This window comes from Mytilus galloprovincialis, chromosome 2 (genome assembly GCF_965363235.1).
Source record: "Mytilus galloprovincialis chromosome 2, xbMytGall1.hap1.1, whole genome shotgun sequence".
Classification (NCBI taxonomy): domain Eukaryota; kingdom Metazoa; phylum Mollusca; class Bivalvia; order Mytilida; family Mytilidae; genus Mytilus; species Mytilus galloprovincialis.
This window is the reverse complement of record NC_134839.1, coordinates 68,606,136-68,623,805: the sequence shown is the minus strand read 5'-3', so window position 1 is coordinate 68,623,805 and position 17,670 is coordinate 68,606,136. Positions and strand designations below refer to the sequence as shown.

Here is a 17,670-nt window from a genome sequence, read left to right as displayed (position 1 = left end):
ACATGCTTTATTCTTTTGATTGATTTTTTTTCTTTTCAGTTTATGTTTTGTGTAGAATTGCCTCCCTTTAACTACTTCCATGTCAACCACTATATATAACCCACAACATATAAATATATCTTACTCTGGCTACAGCATCATCCTTGATAACGTTAACAGAAGCAATAAGTATAATGTTAATATTTCTATCTATAATATCTTCTACATATACATGTCCCTTTTCTAATATTTGAGTTACTGTTATATGTATGTAATAGTTAAATGTATTTTATATCATTTCATCTACATGTAACTTCTAGTTTCTCTATAAGATATGAAAATCTAATAACATATTTCATAATTAAAAGTCATCATCAAATTTAGCAAAAAATGTTAATTCTATGGTTTGTAAATGTATTGACCAGTTGTATGAGGAACTAAAGATATGTTTATATTCAAATTCATTTGTCTTTGGTTAATATTTGTCTCACTAGCAAATACCACATAATTTTACTTTATTAATCAAGATGTTTTTCATCTCCACAGTAAAATTCCACATTTATTATGTTTCTGATTTTATATTTAGCTAACTGGTAGTTATATTCATATTTTTTTTTAATTTGGTGAAAAATTTAGCAGAATAATTGAAATCTGTAAATGATTGTTTCTAAAATTCTGCTACAATATGTATATAACATTATTATTTATTGTCAAAGATTTTCACTAATGAATGCATGCATTAAATCTATAATCAAAACCTTGTCTTTATCAACTTAATATATTAAATAAAACAGCTCTTAACAATTTATGAGGGGTATACATATTACTCTTCATACAGTTTTTCGGTGTTCTAATGTACTAATTAATGTAAGAAATGAAGTTTGTTTTTGCCTCTTTCACTCTTTGGCTTTTGTATTGTGAGTCCTTCTTGACTCTTGTTTGTCAAATTGTCCAAAAAAGAAAATTTGTAAATAAAAAAATAACCTTAATTATGTTAATATGAAAATAAATTAAAAATGTCCCAGAGAAATAAACTCTAATAAACTTTAATTCAAGTCAACAACCAAATTGCAGTGGTCTGAATGACCTACTATTTGTGAGAGCCTGTTATAATTGCTAGACGTATTCTTGTATTTACACAAAATTATACAATACATGTAGTAGATTATATTATATAATACCTGAGACACATAGAATCACTGTAGTATAAAATGTGGGTCAGAGTAGTAGGCTGTTTTATTACTTAAGAGACATACATATACAAGATTCACTTAGTATATGAAATCTGATCTAAACTTAAGTCATTAAAACATAAAAACACTATTTACCGGTATGCAGTGAAAAGTAAAATTATAGAAATTAAAAAGCTTTCATTTTATGACTTCAATTTTCATCTGGACACACAAATATATATTTTAGTTTTAGAAAACTAGATACAGATATGAATTTCAAGAGTATTACATTATTGTACAATCATACTGTTCAGTTTTCTTGAGGAAATCATAAAATGAACAACTAGTCATATTCACTAACACAAATATGTGCATGAAACAATGGTTACACAAATAAAATAGTGCATGTTCTTTCTTTTAAATAAACTGTTATCACAGAGATATGTCTCACTTTTTTGTAATTTCGATAATGCAAATGTTGAAATTAAAGAAGTCAATGAACCTTAACTGAAGGTATATGGCTAAAAATGCTCAATGGAAATAAGATGTGCCAATGCTAATACAACTGCATACTAATACCATTGACTTATCATAAAAAGTTCCCTTTAAACAAACCTACACAACAGTCCGAGTGGATTTTGCTTTTTCCACCTGCCCACTCTAGCTATAATCTCTTTTTTTGTAAAAATATTGATTACAAATGCTTATCTGCTTTTTTTCAAGTGATTGTACTTGCAAGTCTCTAGATTAAACAAAAAAATTGCATGCCCACTCCTATTGGTGGGCAGAGTGGACAAGCTAGAAATTTTGCCCACCCAGTGCCCACTCCCATGGTGTGGACAAAGCAAAATCCACCCGAGCTGTAGTGTAATCACAAACTAATACATGTACATGTAAACTAAGCAAAATTTCGAAGTCAATAGACCATGACAGAGGGGGCGGGGCCAGATAATCTCCATGGAAATAAGTTATGCAAATGCTTATACAACTGCATACCAAATATCATTGACCTACCACTAGTGGTTCCCCATAAACTGAACTTATCACAAACAAATACATGAAAAATAAGAAAAATTTCAAAGTCAATAGACCATAACTGAGGGGGAGGGGCCAAATAATCTCCATGGCAATGAGATGTGCCAATACTAATACAACTGCATACCAAATATCTTTGACCTACCATGAGTGGTTCACCATAAACTAGACCTAATCACAAACTAATGCATTGTTGACGTCGCCGCCGCCGCTAGAAACAGCATACCTATGTCTCGTTTTTTGACTCCGTCAAGTGAGACAAAAAAGTTATATTTTTGTGAAAAACAGATGTTTATGAATGATACCTATGCTAATACAGCAGTAATTACTCCACAAGAGAATATTTTTTTAGAGTTTCCTGGACAGGAATGTGCCTGTATATTCAGTCAGATTATTTTGAACATATTTTCTTTCATATATATGTATTCAATTTCAGAATTCAAATGAGTGAAGGGCAAAAAACTTGAAATCAAATTCAATGAATGCATTCCAATGTAATGAAATCAAATCAAAATTAATACACATAAATTTTGGTTAAATATAATTACAATGAAACTGAATACATTTATGATTTAGAAGTAGAACATACTTTGACAACACTGAAACACTCATATGGAGACGTTGGACTAACCTCGATCAGGGCAAGAGTCTGAGGTCGTGAGGTTGGCTTGGCAATAGAAATGGTGCAACTTTTATTGAATAACCAAAAATAGGAAATTAACTTATATTTTAAATTCTAATACTTTCATTTTAGTGTTGAAAATGTGTTAGAAATGTATGCAAAATATTGATGTAAAGTAAACAGCTTTAAACATTTCAATTTCCTTTTTTGTATTGAATTAGAAACAAAATAGCACAATTTTCTCAGTTCAACTTTTCCTATTTTAATTTTTTATTTTTTTCTACTATTTTTTCACTGCTATAAAATTTAGAGAAATGTATATCAAATGTGAGAGATTCATAATAATAAGGTTGTAATCAGCGTTATCACATTTGTGTCATCCCAATGACAAAATTAAAGAGCAACATTTTTTTTCTCTTCAAAATATACACCTGTCAGAAATTACAGTAATGTAGACTATAGAAATTTGGTCTATGATTCACTTGTTAGGTTTCCATCAATCACTCATGAAACCTTAATTAAAGTTGTATGCCAAACAGTGTTTTAACATGATTTTTATAGCTATAGTTTGAACTAAGCAACTGCACAACTGTACATTCTGATAATTACCTGTGTATTTTGTGATTTTGCACGTCTGTTTTTTGTTTTTGCAGCATCTAAATCTAATCTCTTTACTTCTAGTATTTTCTTTTCTTTCTGGAAAACAAATATGAATTATTAAAATATGAATTTTCAGAAAATATTTGCTAACTTATAAACACTCATATCCAAACTCATAATAGATATTATTTTTAAAGTAATCACTCTACTTGACGACTGACCATTTTGAAGGACAAAAATAGCTTCCTTTCAGTTTCTATATTCAAAATGTACTATCTCGTTGCAATGAGGACCCATTGGTAGCCTTTGTCTGTTATCTGCTCTTTTGTCGGGTTGTCGTCTCTTTGACATATTCACCATTTTCATTCTCTTTTTTTTGTGAAATCTGAAGCTACTGCTTCTTTTAAACATTGTTGACATTTGTATTTTATTCAAAAAATATCAAACCTGAATGGTTTTCATATCTCCATCCAAGAAATTGCGTAATGGTTGTAGAAAGTTATTAGCAGTGGACTGTACAAATTCTTTTTCTGCATTTCCAATGTTGATTTGTGTTGCGCCTGTCTTGACTAGAGCGTTACCTAAACATAAAAGTAAATTTAATAATAATAGCATTGTATTTGGCCAGCTAATACATGTTCCACTATAAAGGCAAGGCGATTAAACTAAAACTTATGTAAGTGGTTTCGAACGTTTTAGATGAGAAAATCTTTGCAATTTTTTATAGATGACTGACAGACACATAGAAAAATTTGTATAGCTTTTAAGTTATAAACCAAATGTGAGCTCATATTAGCCTTCATCAAGATGGGCTAATTAGGTGAAGCTTCACAGCGTCAGTATGTATGGTAACACAGGTTCTGGATTAAGAAGTATATAGGGTCTGTTGATGTACAACACCAAAACCATGCACTAAACTAACAAAGAGAACATGCATTTTGTTCAACCCTCTATAAAATGTTCAATTTTTCAAGAATACAAAATTACTGAGAAACATTGTAAGCCAGCTACATTGTTTAGAAACAGCAAGAAACTTATCATTCCAAGACAACAACAAAATTATTAACATGATTAAGGAAAACACTGGTTAACAAAGTAACATTTTCTTCAATTTTATTTTGTAGAATATAAGTGTATATCCAATAGGAAGTAAAGGCATTATTGGTCATTTTATATTGTTTCATATCTCCTTCCTGAAATAAGATAAATCTAATAGGAACAAACCTCTCAGATAGTAATCTTAAAATGATTGATATATATATGAATTTTAAAGAGTACATTTATTATCATAACTTTTCATCAAATTTATCGGTACATTGTTTTTATTGTTTTCCAAAGAACCTCATTATTCAGGTTACATATAATAATATATACAAATGAATTTTTATTTTAGTAATCTAAAACAAACCAATGAAATCAGAAGACAAATCTAATCATAGATAGAAATATAACTGTGATACTTCAAAATAAGGAAGTTGGTAGTTGAAAGTTAGAGAGCTTCCACTTAAAACTGCCCAGACCTAAAGGAAAATATTCATCAAAACAATTGAATCATAAATTTGTATAACAAGTTGTTAATAACTTCATTTAGATAAATGTATAAACTGATCCTTTAAAATGACCAGAGCATGCATCATCAGAGAGAAAATCATAGTTGCTATGATATAATACAAAACATTAGTGTGAAACATGCATAATTGATTGTTAAACCTCACACTTTTGAACTTTTTGAAATTGTGTACCAGTTTTTTCAAATAAGTGTACAGTATCCAAAAGGAAAAAGATGTTGTAACTCTGGTCATTGGCCTCAAATTTTAAATGACTTGAACCTCAAATAAGTCAAATAATTATCTACTTTGACTAATAATGGTTGGATTGTTATTTATCATGATTGGACTAGTACTCTATTGCCAGGATACAGTTGTATCTATGACACTTTTCCTATTGAAGAAGACTGTTGTCTTCCCTGTCACTGTAACAGTGAGAAAAAGGTGCTGATCTTTCGTTATTTAAATACCATCAGCAGATAAAGTGATAAGCCACAATTATTTACCATATGATGTTCCTGGACCAAACTCATTGCCAGCATCTGTCATAATCTGACCAAGTAATTCATGGTGACTAACTCGATCTCTTTTCTTTTTGTCAAGTTTTTCATAGAAAAAGTCCTCCATACGAACATCTGTAATAAATGAAATAAATCTATAATGTAAATTTGTAACACAGGATTATGTTTTTGTATTAAAAAAATAATTGATAGAGATATATAGTTCCATACCTACAATACATATGCACATATGAATTCATGTTAATATAGCTGTATACTACTGTTGCCTTTATAAATACAAGATATGAACTTTAACAAAACAAATTTCATCAACATATCCATGGGTATCATTGATTAATATTTCAATTGATATTGTCATGGTGTAAGAAGCTGTATTCATTTTTTAAATACATTTATAGAAATAGTTTATGGCCTTCGTGTGATTATTAAATATCATGCTGCTATGATGCACAATGAAAATTTTACATAGATTGAAGCGAGGCATCATCATGTTAGTTTATAAAATTAAACCACCCAGGATTGAAAAATAAGATATAATAGGCTTTATTCCAATCCACAAAGCAAAACTGCATATGATCTTGGGATACAAATAGGAACAAAACCACCTCCTTCTAATCTTAAGGCCCACTTTCCCATGCACATTTGATTAAGAGAGAAAAGTTTTCATATTAGTTAACAGACTAATGCTTAATTTAAGTTTGTTTTGACAGTAAAAAAATATAATCTTAAAGACCAAAACAGTGTGCTTTGTTCACCTGGTTTTATGCTAATTGTCAAGAATATTTCCAATCCTATATAACCCATTTTCAAAAGCCTAAAAGTTCAGAGGCAATCAACCTACTTCATCCTGGGTAACAAGTAATTTTTTATTGCATTCATAAACAGATCAGTCAGTTTTTATTGATGGAGGAAGCTGGAGTGCCCAGAGGAACCACAATCTTCTATAGGAAAACTGACAATCTTCAACAATTAAGATTGGAGTTCAGTAAACCTGCCCTGTGTGGGATTTGAAGTTACAGTCTCAGTGTTGACAGGCTGGTATATACACCAATGTAGGAAATATAAATTCAAGAGAACTAGAGAAGAAAGTGATAATGTGGATGGAATACAATGTATTATGTGATACACAAAAAAAAACTGATATAAACAAGAATGTGTCCCCAGTACATAGATGCCCCATCCGCATTATCACTTTCTATGTTCAGTGGACCGTGAATATGGGGGAAAATCTCTAATTTGGCATTACAATTAGAAAGATCATATCATAAGGAACATGTGTACTAAGTTTCAAGTTGATTGGACTTCAACTTAAACAAAAACTACCTCGACCAATAAAAAACTTTAACCTGAAGCGGGACGAATGGACGGACGAACGGATGCACAGACTAGAAAACATAATGCCCCTCTACTATCCTAGGTGGGGCATACAAAACTGATACAAAAAAAAGTATTACATTTGAATTACTATTAGGTTCCATAAACATGACATGTTCATTAAATAACACCAATAAGTGTAAGTACTGTGGCCATGTAAGTCAAAGATCAGTAAACAGGAAAATATCCTGTGTCAAGAATTTGATTGGTATTAGCTTATCATACATTAACCCATAAACCAGTTCAGTATTAGAAAAGGGGGCAATGGAAGGGAAAAATAATAATGTAAAGTCAAAATAATCTTTAACTTCTTGTACTTCAAAAATTAGCTAAATAAATGATGGGAAAGCAACTACAATTTTGTCTGTTTTGTATAATTACAACTAATTTGTTCTGTCCATAAAGTTTGCCAAGTTGGTTGGTCAGTCTGATCATGAGATACATGATTGAAACAAACAAACAGACTGGTTCACAATCTATGTTAAGCCAAAATATGTTTTTATAACTTGATAATCCATTAATATAAGCAGTCTTTCAAAATAAGTACAAAATATTCATTTTTGAATTAAAACTAAAATATTCCAATATTAAACATTCAATGAAACGTTCACCTGAGAAACCAACAAAGCTAGATCAATAAATATATTTTTTTACATTCCTACAAATTGACAAACAATAATTTACCTAGTTCAGTCATAAGTGCTTCATCTACAATGTAGTTACCACAGTAATGGGACATAATAGGATTCAACATTTATGTACATAAAAGTATAAAATTATAAATCAAAATAAAAGTTCTAATTTCTAGATATATGAAAAAAGTGCCAACAAGAATGGCTTATCAGAAAGTCATTTCAGTTTAAAGGATAAAATATTTTCATAAATTATTCGTTAATTGGTTACCTATGTCATGTATGTTGTTGGTTCAAATAACTTATCAAGATTTAATGTTTCACTTAGTAATATGAATATTAAACCAGATGCTCCGCAGGGCGTAGCTTTATACGACAGCAGAGGTTGAACCCTGAACGGTTAGGGCAAGTATGGACACAACATTCAAGCTGGATTCAGCTCTAAATTTGGATTGTGATTAAATAGTTGACACAGCATAGGTTTCTGACACAGAATGAATGTGTTCTAATGAACTTAAAATTTTTGTTTCTCTTAGAGCAATTCACTATGCTGTTGAATATTAATCCTCTCAAAAAAATGTTTGAAGAAATTTTCTTTTTTATTTATGAAATTTCAAATGAGAAAAATTGAACCCAATTTTTTTAATCACATCCCCCTTTCCCTTATTCCAAAACTAATCTCAATTAAAATTTCTAATGGAGTTTGCAACAATAACTACTCATTTAAATACATCATAAAATATTAAGATGTAAAAAAACTGCTTGTTATCACTGAATGGTAAAGATTATTTTAATTTATCAGTTGGTAGTAAAAAGTGAATATACATTGTATATTGTATATAACAAAGATTTAAGTTGATTCTGGACAAAGAAAGATAACTCCAATTAAAAAAAAATCTTGCTATTGCACAATATTTTGCAATTAGATATTTCTTGCTTACTATTCTGGACAAAGAAAGATAACTCTAATTAAAAAAAAATTTGATATTTCACAATATTGTGCAATTAGATATTTCTTGCCATTGCGCAATACTGTGCAATTGAAAAGACTTGCTATTGCACAATACTTAATATAATAATTTTAGATCCTGATTTGGACCAACTTGAAAACTGGGCCCATAATAAAAAATCTAAGTACATTTTTGGATTCAGCATATCAAAGAACTTCAAGATTTCAATTTTTGTTAAAATCAGACTAAGTTTAATTTTGGACCCTTTGGACTTTAGTGTAGACCAATTTGAAAACAGGACCAAAAATGAAGAATCTACATACACAGTTAGATTTGGTATATCAAAGAACCCCATTTATTCAATTTTTGATGAAATCAAACAAAGTTTAATTTTGGACCCCGATTTGGACCAACTTGAAAACTGGGCCAATAATCAAGAATCTAAGTACATTTTTAAATTCAGCATATCAAAGAACCTAACTGATTCATTTTTTGTCAAAATCAAACTAAGTTTAATTTTGGACCCTTTGGACCTTAATGTAGACCAATTTGAAAACGGGACCAAAAGTTAAGAATCTACATACACAGTCATGACAGTTAGATTCAGCATATCAAAGAACCCCAATTATTCAATTTTGATGAAATCAAACAAAAGTTTAATTTTGGACCCTTTGGGCCCCTTATTATGTTGGGACCAAAACTCCCAAAATCAAACCCAACCTTTCTTTTATGGTCATAAACCTTGTGTTTAAATTTCATAGATTTCTATTTACTTATACTAACGTTATGGTGCGAAAACCAAGAAAAATGCTTATTTGGGTCCCTTTTTGGCCCCTAATTCCTAAACTGTTGGGACCTAAACTCCCAAAATCAATACCAACCTTCCTTTTGTAGTCATTAACATTGTGTTTAAATTTCATTGATTTCTATTTACTTAAACTAATGTTATTGTGCGAAAACCAAGAATAATGCTTATTTGGGCCCTTTTTTGGCCCCTAATTCCTAAACTGTTGAGACCAAAACTCCCAAAATCAATCCCAACCGTTCTTTTGTGGTCATAAACCTTTTGTCAAAATTTCATAGATTTCTATTAACTTAAACTAAAGTTATAGTGGGAAAACCAAGAAAATGCTTATTTGGGCCCTTTTTGGCCCCTAATTCCTAAAATGTTGGGACCAAAACTCCCAAAATCAATACCAACCTTCCTTTTGTGGTCATAAACCTTGTGTTAAAATTTCATAGATTTCCATTCACTTTTACTAAAGTTAGAGTGCGAAAACTAAAAGTATTCGGACGCCGGACGACGACGACGACGACGACGCCAACGTGATAGCAATATACGACGAAAATTTTTTCAAAATTTGCGGTCGTATAAAAATACACATACATGTACATGTAACATGCCTGATTAACTTGCTTGATAAAACTGTTATAATGATTCATACTTTCATATGTCATATGTCATGTAAATCTCTTCAATCATTTTTCTACCTACCAAGTCTACATTCTTTTTCATAAGTTTCATAAATACTTACTTGGATTTGGTTGTAGGAGGCATTCTGTCTGTTTCAAAACCTTCTCTGTCCATATTTTTGTCTTGTCTGCCCTTTGTAATAAATTTTCAAAGTGTGCATCTAATTCTGTCTTTTCTGCTTGACCCAACTTTTCTTCTGTAAACTGAAATCAAATAACAATTTAAATATACTAACCAAAACTTATAAAAACAAGCTAAAGCTACATATAAATACACTTTTCCTGAAATAAATCTGACTGTTACATGTGTTGTCCATGCTAGGTAAATCTCAATTAAATCTATTCACTTCTTTTCAAGACCGGCATGACCTATGGTTATTGAGAAGCATATAATAAACAAAACAAAAATCTTTATTTTGCTATGAGGTAAACAAGTAACCTAAATATCACGATAATACTTCTGGATCTAGAAAGATATGTATATAAAACAAAGGATTTATTGTATGACTGCCAAGACGACAACTATCAATGATTCAATTTAATCTTCTTCTTCAAATGGTATTCAGCTATCCATCTGATTTTTTTTTTAATGATTTTCAACTGTTGCCCATGCAAACATGAAAGATAAGTATCAATAAATATTTACCAAAAATGACTACTAACATCAACATGTGGTTAAAATTATTTACAACTACATTGTACATATATACAGTCAGGGGACTTATTGAAATAAGTGATTTGAGAAGAAAATTCGAAATTTTGTCACAACTTGTGATTTTGTAGTTTTACCAAAATTTTAAACACATAATATTATATACATGTAGGGTTAAGTAATATCTTTTCATTAGTAAAATTGAAAAAAATGAACTTTTTGCTTCTTTTAAGTAGCAAGGTTTATGCCTTTAATGCTATCATTTAGCTGCAAATTCTATTTTAGTTGAAAAAATGCTATAATAATGGCTTTTTATAATGAACTGATACTTTCTTAACAGATTTTTCCCAGCAATGGGAGTATTTTTCCTGTACATAAAGTTCAAGGTTTCATGATCATCTTTCAGATTATGTAATAAAATTCTACTGTTCGCGATAAAAATTTCACTGTTCGGGGGTGTTGAAATTAGTGGGGATTATTAAAATAATAATACTTAAAGAAGTGATCTTTGGGAAGGAAATTGAGGTATGATACTTAAACAAGTGATTTTTATGTCATTATCCTAGATTCAGTACAAGGTCTTCACCTGAAATGACCTGGTCATCCTATCAATACAGATGTTGGTTCTGATAATTTTAGAAACACAATTAGTCCCTGGATCATTAGTATTCCAGGCGCGTAGCAACCCGTACGCAAAAACGCAGTTGCGTACACATCGAAAATCTCAAAAAAAATAAAAATATGGTAAATCTAGTAAGAATTTAACTAAAGTAATGAAGTTAATAAAAAAAAAATATACAAATATGTTAATGATCACTTTGTAGCTATATTCCGTTCCGAAAACTAGTCTTCCCTTTTCATTTACGAAATCAGCATCGTGATTCTGTTGCTGATACAAACAATTTAAAATGGCTGAGTCCTCCGGGTGTCAAAACACAATTGTCACGTCTTCTATGCCTCCTTATCCTGACATTTTTTTCTGAAGATTCCAAAATAACTGATGAAATAAAATATGACATTTTAAGAGACCATGGACATCAATTCATTCTTATGAAACTGAACATGTATCTACCTTTCGTCGATCATTTGATAGCAGAGTTGAATACAAGATTTCTGACAGCAGAGCCACTTTATGTCGCACAAAAGTTAATCCCACAATCATTGACCAACTTACTTTAGCTGTTGGGGACATAATCTTTAATGGAATGCAGCCAGATGATGCCCATGTTACAAAAGACGAATTTCAAGATCGAAATTCGGAGATGGTTAAAAAATGGACTGGATATTTTGATAACATTCCTAACAAGCTGCAGGAAACATTAAATGTTATAAACCAAGGATACCCGGGAATCTTTCAGATACTTAATGTATTTGCATGTATGCCGGTCTCGACGGCAACGCGGGCAAAACGGTTCTTTAGTACCATGAGAAGAGTGAAGACCTAGTTGAGAAATACAATGAAAACGAATCGTTTATCTGGACTCAGTCTTTTGAACATATACTAAGAAAAAAAAATTAAAACAGACACCGTTTTGGACATCTTTAGTAGAAAAAAAGAAAGGAAATGGGCATCGATTTTTCAGAATTAACTTTGAGAGAAAAAAAAAAGCTGAAAAACACTGCTTGTTCACTCCTAAAATAAAACATAAAGATATGTGTCTGATTCGAATTTTTATTTATGTATTTTCGCAATAAGAAAAATACCATTTAAGTTGCACAGTGTTGGCTTAGAAATTAGTTTGTTTTCTAATGTAAAGTGGGTTCAGCATGATTAGGTAACAAATAAAATATACCTAATCAAGCCATTTTAACCCACTACACATAAGAAAAGAAAAAACAAATTGTTAAGCCCAACAGTACGGGTTTCTTTGTTTTTCTCTGATTATTTATTTCCAAAGTTGACTTTTTTCTCCTGAAAGTAAGATTTCTGTGAGGTCATTTTAAGTCCTCGGAAATTGCGAGAATGCAGGATTTTGCACCATTTACCCCAGAGCTTCAGGGGGCCTTGAGCAGCCCCCAGACCCCCGGCCGTATGACTACCTTCTCCGGCATTGCGTACACATCAAAATTGTCTAGCTACGCCCCTGTATTCTATATTTAAAGCTACAAAAAAATTAAATCACTTCTTCTGGTGATTAATTTGTACTACTCAAACAGGTAATTATTAAAGAAAGACAACTCTTACTTCCAACATTTATGGAAATAATGTTACTTGAATCAGTGATTTACAAAATCACTCATTTAAGTAAGTCCCCTGATATATACAAGGGTGTACTAGTACATTTTGTTGTGCAACTATAGGCTATAGCTATAACTTGAATATTTTTTATCACATAAATTTGTACTCGGCACATGCAACAGTTTGTTATCTTCAATATTATATATGGAGCTGAAACTGTAATGTATCAGAAAAAGGTTTATTTTACTGTTCTATATTGCAAAGAACATTAGGCATGGTAGGTATCAACTGTTCTCTAAAAATGTATACCTAATGTACCATGCCTACTGTTCTTTAAAATATAGAACAGTTATATAAACCTTCTTTAGATATACAGTTTCAGCTCCATATAATAATAAACTGATTTACATTTTCAGTATACATGTAGGTCACTTTATTTTATTTTATAACAACATAAACAATAAAATATACTAATTTTCCTTATTTTTTAGCAATACACTAGCTGAAGAGTGATTAAAAACTTATTCCATACAAAATCTTTAAAAAGGGTGCGGACATGAAAGGGGAGCGAACCTGATTTTTGGTAAAGGGCAAAAAGACCCTTTTCACTTTCTCCCATTTATGATTTATAATGGGTTGAGCTGAACCTTGATTCTTGTAAATGATTCTGCCAAGTAACTCCGTGTTTTTAGAAACGAAAGCTGTTCTTCCTTGTGGCAAACTTGTTACGTGTGAGTCATTCACTGATGACACGAATCACCTCCTAACGTTTAGTATAAATTCTGTAAATAAAACTAAATAGCTTTGCTTTTGGGTGTTTCTCGTTAGAAAATTCGTATTTTTGAATTAAATTGACAAGGAAAACATGTCAAAATCAGATGTTGTAATGGTTACCTGTACAGCACGATTGAATAGAGTACCAGCATCTGCTGCAAACTTCTTCATTTTGAATAAGCCAGAGTTCGTGTCCATAATGAGCTTATTGATTGGGTTCACCTACACTCACTTCCGCATATTACGGAGTGAATCAATATTTCTTTCGTAGAAAAAATATATTGCATTATACGTAAGCAGAGTATTATTAAATGAAATTCCAATCATATATTCTTAAGTCGATCATCGAAATATAACGATCATTTTTTTTTTAAATTGATTTTATAGGGGCAAGGATTTGTATAGTAAGACTATACAAATCCTTGATAGGGGAAAGTCCTAAATTCAAAAGTTGTATAGAAATATATATAACAACGAACCTTTTACAGTGCAGACTATGTATGATAAGTATTTGTCACGTGCGATTTTTCGTAATATGTTTCATCTGGGTAAATTTATAGGTCACGTAAAATTGCATTTGTTATAAAAAAAATGCATTTGTAATAAAAAAAAAAATACGTTTAGGGTCATTTTGGGTCGGACATTGGCAGCACTAGCTTTAGATAGTTAAAAAATAATTTTATTCATTTCATGTTAAAATGTTAAAATGTGTCTAACTAGTTCTTTCAGTTTGTATCATTTTTTTTCTGGAGTAATTTTTTAAAACGACAAGAGATTGATTGATATTTCATTTTGTGCTTGGTACATCAAGTGCTTATTTAGTTTTAAGCTTTGCTAATATCTTTTTTGATTCTGCTATTCATCACTGGTATGGTAGGCATGTGTATGTGTTGATAAACTTATGTCCGTGTTCTTGCATGTTTTTCTGCTGTTCTTTGTTATGTTTTTACTTTTTTGTATGTCGGTTTCAAAAGTTCTAAATAGCTTATGTTTTAGGCTGTATTGTATTCTTTATACCGAAATTTAGATACGGGGTATATGCTCTTCTCATATGTTCTATGATGGTATGATACTAAACCCCTAACGGGAGGGATTGTGCTTGATTTTCATATGATAAAGACATAATCTTTCAACCACCGGTTCAATTGAGGTTTGGAGCTGGCATGTCAGTTACTGTTCGTAGTCCTTTGTTAATTTGTGTATCATTATCATTTCAGTGCTTAGTTTCTTTTGTTACCCAATCTGACATCGGACTAAGACTTCTTTTAAACTTAGTTTTACTGTGTGTATTGCTGTGTGTTTCAGCGGTTTTTTTCTAAATTGGCTATAAAGGTAAAGGGGAGGATTGAGAACTCATTAAATTATAAATATGATTAACACCGCCGCAATTTTGCGCCTGTCCCAAGTCATGAGACTTTTTAGATTTAGTTCATTTATATGTTTTTGGTGTGGTTTAGTATGACGTCCATTTTCACTGAACTAGTACACAAATTTGTTTAGGGCCAGCTTAAGCCCGCCTCTGGTTGTGGGATTTTCTTGCTGTGTTGAAGAAAATTATGATTCATTATTAAAATCAAAAGAGAACTTCACAGTGTGTGTCATAAGTTTTGTAGCTTACTTCAAGTTGTAAGTTTGTTTGTCTTTGAAAAATTGAAACAATGAGTCTAGTTCAGACGAAACACGCGTTTGGCGAACAAAATTCTAATCCTGATACCAATGACGGTTTGTTTTCTTTAGCTGAGTTAAAGCTAGAATATTCATCGCTTAAGCATAGCTGCATTTAATTAAAACTGTTTGTAATCCTTTATTCAGACAACATAGTACAATTAACAGGTAGTGCTGATGATTTACAGAAACAACTGGATTCTTTCAGTGAATACTGTCGTGTTACGAAGCTTACTGCTCATTTCACGAAAACTTAAGTGATGATTTTTTTCTAGAGGCAGAATGCCTTCAAATTTACATTTTGATATAGACGGCGCTGACATTGAAATTGTTGAAGAAATTAATCATTTGGGCATATCAAATTGTTAGTATTATCTAGAACTTGTTATACTTAAATAGCACAGAAACACCTAGCAGAAAAAGCCACAAAAGCTATATTTAATGTGTTGAAAGCAGGCCGCACACACAATCTTTCCATTCAGTGTGACTTAGATATTTTCGTTAAAGCTGTGAAACCCAAACTTTTGTATGGATGTTGATATCCTTTAAACATTGATATTAAAATTAAAACAGTATCTTCTTGGTGTAAATTAGTATCTGCTAAAGAGACATAGTTATCTTCTATCGCATATATACACTATTATCTAAAAACACTATTTGCTGTTTAATAATAATGTGTGTACATTTGTTGTAAGTAAAGTTAAAAATATATTGGATGTCTGTGGTTTTTCAAATATTTGGATTTCTCAATGTTATGGTAATGATATAAGGTTAAAAAATGCACTAGATTTGCTATTACAAGACCAATACAAACCGTTGTGGAATACACAATGACAAGAGTCTACAAAAGCAGTAAATTGTATATATATAAAAAAAACTTGAGAAGTTAGATTTAAATTTTGAAAAATATTTCGATATCATGGATATATGCACGAAAGTATTATTTTTTTGTAGATATAGAATCACAAACCACAGACTCCTAATAGAAACAGGGATGTAGAATACTGTTAATAGAAATGATAGAAAATGTCATCTTTGTAATATTGGTAGCATTGGAGACGAATTTCATTATCTACTAGAATGTCCATTTTTAACGACAGTAGTACTATTTTGCTCGTGTTCATACACTTAGATTAGAAAATTATTGAGCAAATTAAACGAAAAGTCAGAGTTAAAAAGATTATGTAAGTTTATAAAGTGTATAAATAAACATCAGGGTACTCCTGGCTAACATGTATATTATTTTGAAACCACTGTATTGTATATATGTTTTGTAAATAGATGCAAATTCATGTACATATTTTGCACCCTCTTTACCTATGAAGAAGAAGAAGATATATTTTATTTTCAATTATGGGCCCAAAAGGGCATAAACATTACAACATCAATAATTTTCATAATACAATACAAACCTATGTATCTTCAAAGGTAATGAGAATAAACATATTGTATTAGGCATAGAATATCTCAGCTGCTCGCCCTATACCACAACGGATTGAAGTATCTCCCGGGGTGTTGCCATATATAGTCTTTAGACGATTTTTTAAAAAGAATTATATCAAGAACGATAAAAACATTGGATATATCATTTCAAAAACAATTAGGCATTATATATTCTATTTCAAGAACGATTAAGTATTTGATATATCTTTTCAAAAATGATTAAAATGAGAACGAAGATTTTGCAGACACTTGAACAAGTGCCCAAGTCAGTATATACTTGAATTATTTAAAATCAGATTGGGAATTATTTAAGGATGTACTTAGGTGAAATTTTAAAAATCAAGAAATTAAAATTGATACTATAAGTCGAACGAGCATCAGTTTAGGAACAAAATAAGCTAAAAATATTGATAGGTCATGGGGCTACTTTTTGAGATATTTCAGTTTTAAAAAATGTCGGGAAAGGCTGACTCGGACTTTTACCTTACATTTGCATTGGTATTATTTGGGTCTCAAATAAAAAAAAAAGAGGAAGAATCTGCTTAATTTTTGGAACATGACCTTTTATGACCTGTTGAAGACTTTTATGAAAAGAAAAAATGGGTGTTATGGGGCAAAATATTTTACCCTGTATGGTTGGAAAAAAAATCCAAGGATTCCGAAAATCTGACACACATTTCCAAAACCTCACCTAAGTACATCCTTAAATATAAATTTACGATATGGTTTGTCTGCACATTTCATTATCCTTTGATGTATGAATCTACAGGCTTTGAATCTTTAATATTCAATATACTTTAAATTAACTTTCACGTATATCACCAATTTCAAAGTAAAGTTAATTCGGTGAAAATAGACCTCACTTATTTTGCGTTTTATACTATCGGCTCAGAGTGACTCGCAGCAGTATTTATATTACCTGCAATTATCAACATCATACTGTGGTTTCCCAAAGAACCACAACGTAATAAATGAGTTTCAGGGTGTGTATTCGTAATTCAACATTTATGTCGTAAACAGAGAAATTGGTGGTTCAATTTTTTAGTTGTACG

The 17,670-nt window shown here is 30.9% G+C and overlaps 1 protein-coding gene across 5 annotated transcripts in view; it reads right to left on the bottom strand.

The window, feature by feature from the left end:
- The window catches only part of LOC143064231 (endophilin-B1-like), a 35,368-nt gene extending 21,601 nt beyond the window's left edge, over window positions 1-13,767 (bottom strand). For 2 of the 5 annotated variants that reach the window (XM_076236908.1, XM_076236904.1), the window contains exons 1-7: window positions 13,631-13,767; window positions 9,968-10,109; window positions 5,462-5,590; window positions 3,856-3,989; window positions 3,418-3,504; window positions 2,776-2,853; window positions 125-142 (exon numbers count right to left, since the gene is read on the bottom strand). In XM_076236908.1, coding sequence (XP_076093023.1) covers window positions 125-142; window positions 2,776-2,853; window positions 3,418-3,504; window positions 3,856-3,989; window positions 5,462-5,590; window positions 9,968-10,109; window positions 13,631-13,708 — 666 coding nt within the window. In that variant the 5' untranslated portion in view covers window positions 13,709-13,767. The remainder of the gene's footprint in view (window positions 1-124; window positions 143-2,775; window positions 2,854-3,417; window positions 3,505-3,855; window positions 3,990-5,461; window positions 5,591-9,967; window positions 10,110-13,630) is intronic. The other 3 variants (XM_076236905.1, XM_076236906.1, XM_076236907.1) reach the window with 3 other exon arrangements.
- Window positions 13,768-17,670: the final 3,903 nt, after the last annotated feature.